This window comes from Oxyura jamaicensis, chromosome 3, assembly GCF_011077185.1.
Source record: "Oxyura jamaicensis isolate SHBP4307 breed ruddy duck chromosome 3, BPBGC_Ojam_1.0, whole genome shotgun sequence".
In the NCBI taxonomy this organism is placed as follows: Eukaryota; Metazoa; Chordata; class Aves; order Anseriformes; family Anatidae; genus Oxyura; species Oxyura jamaicensis.
In genome coordinates this window covers 113648184-113654729 of record NC_048895.1, presented here as the reverse complement: position 1 = coordinate 113654729, position 6546 = coordinate 113648184, and the positions used below count along the sequence as shown (strand labels likewise).

General features: G+C 36.6%; 1 protein-coding gene across 1 annotated transcript in view; it reads left to right on the top strand.

The window, feature by feature from the left end:
- The first annotated feature begins 585 nt into the window (after positions 1 to 585).
- Positions 586 to 6546, top strand: part of LOC118164492 (cysteine-rich venom protein TEL1-like) — a 14680-nt gene continuing 8719 nt past the window's right edge. Inside the window, exon 1 of the mRNA XM_035322037.1 lies at positions 586 to 712. Coding sequence (XP_035177928.1) covers positions 586 to 712 — 127 coding nt within the window. The remainder of the gene's footprint in view (positions 713 to 6546) is intronic.

The window sequence follows — 6546 nt, the reverse complement described above, 5'->3', positions numbered from 1 at the left end:
TAGCTGTTGGCTGTGTAGTCATGTAGTCATGTAGACACAAGACAAGCAAAATTTTGTTCTAGTCATCTGAGAAGCTCATTGTCATGCTTCCTCCACAAAGCATAACTGCATGTGGGTATGAATTCAACAGTGATGCTCAATGGTGTCCTGTTTCTTAGCTGACCTTCCTTTCAGTGTACTTGTATCTTACTTTTGCATGTCTCCTTTCTTCTCCCTCCTTATCTGTAATTCCTATTCATTAAGTTTTGTGTGAAAGTTCCAACACGTCCCAACGTGTACCAGGCAAACTGAATAGAAAGGAGTCACTGTTTCAGTTTTTAAAACAATAAAATACTGCAGAAAGTCAAAACACAGAACAAAGATGACAACTTAAACAAGCCATGGTCAGTAAATGCACTTGAATTTGTAATGGTAGGTGAAAAAAAGCCACCAGACACACGTGTCTGAAGGCAGTTTTTCTGAATGAGATGAATTTGTTATATATATATAATTTATGAGACATCTGTCACACAAAGAAAACAGGAGGCTGGGAGTATTTATTTACTGTTTATATAACAATTTCTGGCTGCAAAAAAATGAGGGACCATGTGGAATCATGTCAAAGGCCTTACAGAAATACAGGTAGATGGCATTGATCGGTCTTCCCTTGTCAACTGGTGCAGCCACTCCATCATAGAAGACCACCAGACTGGTCAGGCACAATTTGTCCTTGGTAAAGCCATGTTGGCTGTCTCGGATCACCTCCTTATCCTACATGTGCTTTGACATTGTTTTCAGGAGGATCTGTTCCAGGGGGGATCAGGTACTACTGATCTCATCTACCTTTCACCTAGAGATCCACTTGAATGTAGGTCAATGAAGACAATATGTACACATCTTCGCATAAGATATGACTTTCCCAAGACACCCCTGATAGTCGTGTCTAAGCATTTAATTCAGTTGGGAGCCCAGAACCTGCTGAGGTGTCCCAGAGTATCCTGCCAGACCTCCAAGTACCCTTTGGAAGGGAGCAGATCTTCCCTATGCCCTGTGTAACATCTTTAGCTGTGCACTGTGCCTTGTACATCTCGTTTCATATGAAATGGTGCCAGGAGTTTATATATAGGCTTCTGCATTTAGACTTAGGTCTGAACAGACATAGATCTACAATGGGTGAACTATGTAGGCATCCACATACCCTTTTTAGTTAAATACAACTAACTTTCATGACTTCTTTCAACAGAGTCTGTTCATCTGATTCATTTATTAAGAAATGCATTTGCTTTTCCCCACCTTGATCATAGAAAAGCACTAACGTAAGCACATGAGCACATGTACTTAGATATCATTGATATTAGTGTGAATAACTGGGTACTTTCCAATATCAGAAACTTGCAAAAGTGTATCAGTTTCAGCCAGGAAACTTTTTTTTTTTTTTTTTTTTTTTTTTTAACAATTATTTCTCTACAGCTCATTACAGCACTCAAGAAATCAGAGTGTTCCAAGCTCTGCTTCCTGCACTGTGTGTACATTTTCTATCAGATCATGCCTCTGCAAAAGGAAAAGGCATTACAGGATGCAGGAACCAGAGCTATATGCCTCCCTTTACAGTGCTTTTTATCAGGACCTCTTTCATGCAATTAAATGCTCCCTCTTGCCTCCTTTCCATGATTCCTGCATGTCAGACCGGGGAATGGATCAGTTTCAGAGAGGTGCATGGAAAGCCCTCTTAATTGAGTTGCACTGTGACAGGGCATGTAATGCATCCTCTGGTTCTGTAGGTTTATATGTCCTTTATAATGGGCCTATGAAACCTACAGGTTCCCATTTCAGAGTGTCATTTCTATGCTGTTATGAACATGATGAGAAGCTGCTGCATAAATAAACTTTGCTGTGGCCAAATACAGCATGTTCAGTATTTATTACAAATCAAACTGTGATTAATCAACAATATCATTTCCAAGTGATTCTTCATGCTGGTCTACTGTGACTTTAGGTCAAGCATCTTCAATGCATCTTTTCACTGCTCCAAAAGTTTCTCATTTCTTTACTGTGACCAGTCCAATTGAATAGTCAGTATAGAATTCACTGGCTTGTGAATCAGTTTTTCCTGTTTTCTTCTATATTTTAACACACTTTTCAGTCTCAACAAGTTCAAGATATTTTTTACCAACTGGACACTGTTACAGGAAGACCAGACCTCTTGTTATGTTGTCTACAATATGGTTTTGGTATACCTTTACTTCAAGCATAAGAAAAGGTTAAAATGCTTATATGTGGTATGAATGGCTGAAACATTTTTCAAGAATTCATGGCAAAGGGCCACACGTTGCCCGTCACTATTATTATATTTAAGAAACACCTTTTCCCAGCAAACTCACGTAGCGAACAAAAAACACATTCATGAAAATCTTCAGTTGTTTGTATAGCGTGTTTTAGGCAAAGGTAGCTATAGCTGAAGTCATTAACTATGTAAGCTGGAGCTGAGCCCTCGTGGGAAGCAGTCACACTGCAGGTCTGCAGGCCTGTTTCTGAGGGTGGACCTGAAAAATCACTGATAGCCAATGGTGCTTGAAATATCTCCTTTGCAAAGGGAAATCAAATTTCAGTCTGCAGTTGTGCCAGAGTGGGCAACATTCTAGTTGGTGCATCTACTTGGACTGAAACGTGGAGGAGAAAAGCCATGGTGAGTGGCTTTCTTCTCCAAAAGCTGAGGGCAGACATTACAGCATGTGTTACTGTGGCCAGGGTGGATTTACTCTACCTGTTCTCCACTCCGGCTGAACACACAGCTCCTCCAGATCAAAGACAATGTAACAGTATTAGAATAGTGCTGGAATCACAGTTTTCAACATGCAGGTTGTCAGTGTCCAGCATCTCAAAACTCTAGTAGTCCAACAACTTTCAAAGATTCTCATAGCTTCTGCATCTCTGTACCTTGCCTTTGCCTTGGCTAGCTTTTGAGGGGTGGGGGGCATTTATGCCCATCTGAACATCTGTTAAAATTATTACCCCATTGTTTATCTCCTTGTTAATAGTTCTACTCTACATCTGGAATGGAAGGTGATTAGGGTTGTACTAATTAATAATGTTACTTTTTGCAAAGCAAAATTAGCTAAAATAATCAGTACTTCAAGGTGTTTTGTATGGCTAAGAAAAACATCTATACAAAACCTGAACACACAAAACAGAATGAATTTTAATCGAAGTCACTAAGCTGCCATTAATTTCAGTGGGACTGAAGAATTGAAGAAACTGGAATTTTGCCTGCATTGCTTGGGCTCAAATCAGTCTCTTATAGTTCAGATTTACATACGGGCTGGAAGAACTTCCACATTAAAATCTCTCAAGTTGAAAGTTGAATTTGTTTATGTTTTGAACTAAATAGCTTTCCATAGATGTACCTACATAAAAATAATAATAATAAAAAAAAAAAAAGTTGCAGAATCTTTTGGAATTTTTTTTTTTTTAATTAAATTGCTCCACCCTTTCAGGTAGTCCACTTAAGGGAGAGGGAATTGATATGTTAAATTACTCTTTGTACCATGGTTCCGGATGTCAGTTTTATTAATCTTTGTTTTCTTCCCAGTTATTTAACCCATAGACCATGCTTTGTAGGGTAACTGACAGATATTCTTTATAAAATAAATGGATTTGACTATTTAAACAGGTGTGGCATGTTTTAAAGAAATAGTTGCAGTGGTATTATTTCATTTTAACAATACAAATAAAGCTCAGGTGACCGTAGCAAACTAATGAAAATTACTAAGTGCAATGGATGGGGTGATTCAGAAGGGAATGTGTGCTTCCAGTTAAAGTCTTCTAGTCAAACCTGGATAAACACTTTTTACATGGTATTGGGGGAAAAATGGAAGAATCTTCCAAGACATCGTGTATCCGGTGTGCTAAACTCTGCCTTCCCTCACTGTCAATAGAGAGATGCAGTCTTAATAGAAATGGTAGGCTATCTATTGGGCTTTCTTGTGGTAATAACTGTAGTCTCATCAAAGCTATTAAAAAAAAAAAAAAAAAAAAAAAAAAAAAAAAAAAAAAAAGTTACCACAGAGAAAAAAGCCCCCTTGCCCTTATCTCAGAATTTTGAAGGATATGGGTGACCTTATCGCAAGTAACTTTCCATAGTACTGCCCACTACACAAATAAAGAACAAAAGCAGCTCTGTTACAAAGGAACTATAATCCAATATTAAAATTTTACCAACAGCAACAGCTGCAGAAATTCTGCAGAAAACAGGAAATATTGAAATAAAATTAAATTTGTAGTTTATAGACAGTAAACTCAACTGAGCATCAGCCAAAACGGTGTTAAGTGTAGAGGCATCACAGCAAAGGCAAGGATGAGGAAGGGAACTGCATATAAAGAATGGGGAGATGTTTATTGACCTCTGAAAGCCAACAGGTAGCACAAAAGGAAGCAGGACAAATTGCATTTAAACAGAACAGAGCCAGGCATTGAGGACCTGTCAAAGTTGAATTTGTGATACTACTTTAGGGATAGTGGAAGTAAAGGTGCCATGAGGTGAGTTAAATGATGTTGTCCTGAAGAGAAAAAATAAATAAGAATAAAAATAAATCAAAAACAATTCAAATATCTCTTCAGACTGAAGGGGAAGAGATCTACATCTGTAGTCATTCTACAAGTAGCTTACTCTCGTGCAACACATGGGATGACAGTCTTTTATTGTGCATATAAATAATGCTCAGTCCCACAGCCTTTTGGCCTCAGTGGCCTAATGCAATACACATATTATTTAGTAAATGAAAGGTCAGGAACAACTTGAAAGAAAATATCACTGTGTTCCTCAGTTTGTAAGTCATTCTGTGCATGGCCACAAGGTGACTGGCTGACTTATGCTTCTGCCTCAAAAAATTTATACCACTCTTTTGCAAGAGACAGAAAAGACAATTGCCAAGCAGCTATCCCAAAACTTGAACTTTCATTTTGTGAACACAACTTCAGCACTACAGCCTGCTGATAAGCCTACAGGCTTTTTTGGCAAAGTCATTTTGTGTTGCAAAAGAACAGGTCTTTTATCTTCCCTTTCCTTGCCCTGTAAACAAGAAAAAAAAAAAAAAAAAAAAAGTTCAGAGCAATGCAGTTAGATTGTTTCATTTTCAGTCACCTCTTTCTTAAGATAAGTTCTTTTAGAATGTGCAACCCCAAAGCTGATGTCATTTATCTGCAATAAATATTGACAAAGAAAGAGAAGAGAATGTATATATATATATACAACCCCAGAGTGAGGAGAGCCTCTGACTTCTACCACTCTTCCCAAGAGAGAAGTCCAGCTAGACAAAGGTAATGTATGGAGAATTTAATTTATTAGAAATTTTATCCATAGAGTCACTTGGTCGGCATTGGGCATTGTTTTCTGCAGGCTAACATAGTGAATATCTAAGCCTTACTAAACCTGGTAATTAAAAGAAAATGTATGCTTGTATTTACCACAGAGGCAGAATTAAAAAAATAAATAAATAAAATAAAATACATTTACTGCTTAAAAAACCTTCTATCCATCTGGGTGAGAAACACTTTACATGAAGTCTAATCTGCGATTCTTTATATCAAAAAGTAGCACTTGGTCTTGCTTGCTTCATTCTTCAAATGTGAACATATATTAATCCATTTTGTATTTGATTATAGTCAATCACAAGAAATGTTTTTCTAATAAAACTTGAATTATTGTTACATGAAATTTATTTATCTGGAATGGAGGTATATATCGTAGCTGGACTCAGAATGTTGCTATCTATCGCTGTCAAGTACTTGTCCAAGCTTTCAGGTATATACCGTTTCCAAATATCTATTATATCTTCTTGTATGCAATAAGATGATTGTGTCTTCTTAATGCAGAACGAAAATTTTGTTACAAAATGAAATTTATAGATGCAAACTTAAAGACAGTAAAAAAAAAAAAAAAAAAAAAAAAGACGTATCAAAGTAACTGAAGTGACAAATATCCTTGCTGTTGTAAACTTTCAGACCTGTTATACCCTGAAAGTTTTATCAGCTGGCAGGAAAAAGTCTCTGCTGAGCAGTGAAGTACCAGGATTAAACACAAAAAAAAAAAAGTCTGCACTGTATTTTTCAAATAGAACTCTCTTTCTAGCTTTTTAACTAATAGGTTTTTAATATTGTTTTAACATCTGATGAAAGTTGCATAAAATGTCCAAGTTTTCAGGCAGAGCTACATAAAAGTATATTGCAGGGATTAGTCTCTTCAAAACATAGAAGTGATTTAGTTGATTGAATTGTATAGTATTGACATGGAAGTATCTGGGAACAGTCATCTTCTGATTTTGAAAATAATGCCAAATAAATTTAAGAGATGGATTTGATTGTGTAGTCTGACAATTGAAGATGTATGGTAGTATTTTAATCAAGTTCAGTTCTGAAGCTAGAAATGTTTTATGTTTCCAGTTACAGCACTTATCTTGGCAGTCACAGAAAGATCTTGTTTCTGTATGTTGAAATTCTGCATAGCCAAGCATCCTTCCCCCTTTGCCCCCCGCCAAAAAAAAAAAAAAAAAAAAAAAAAAAAAAAAAAAT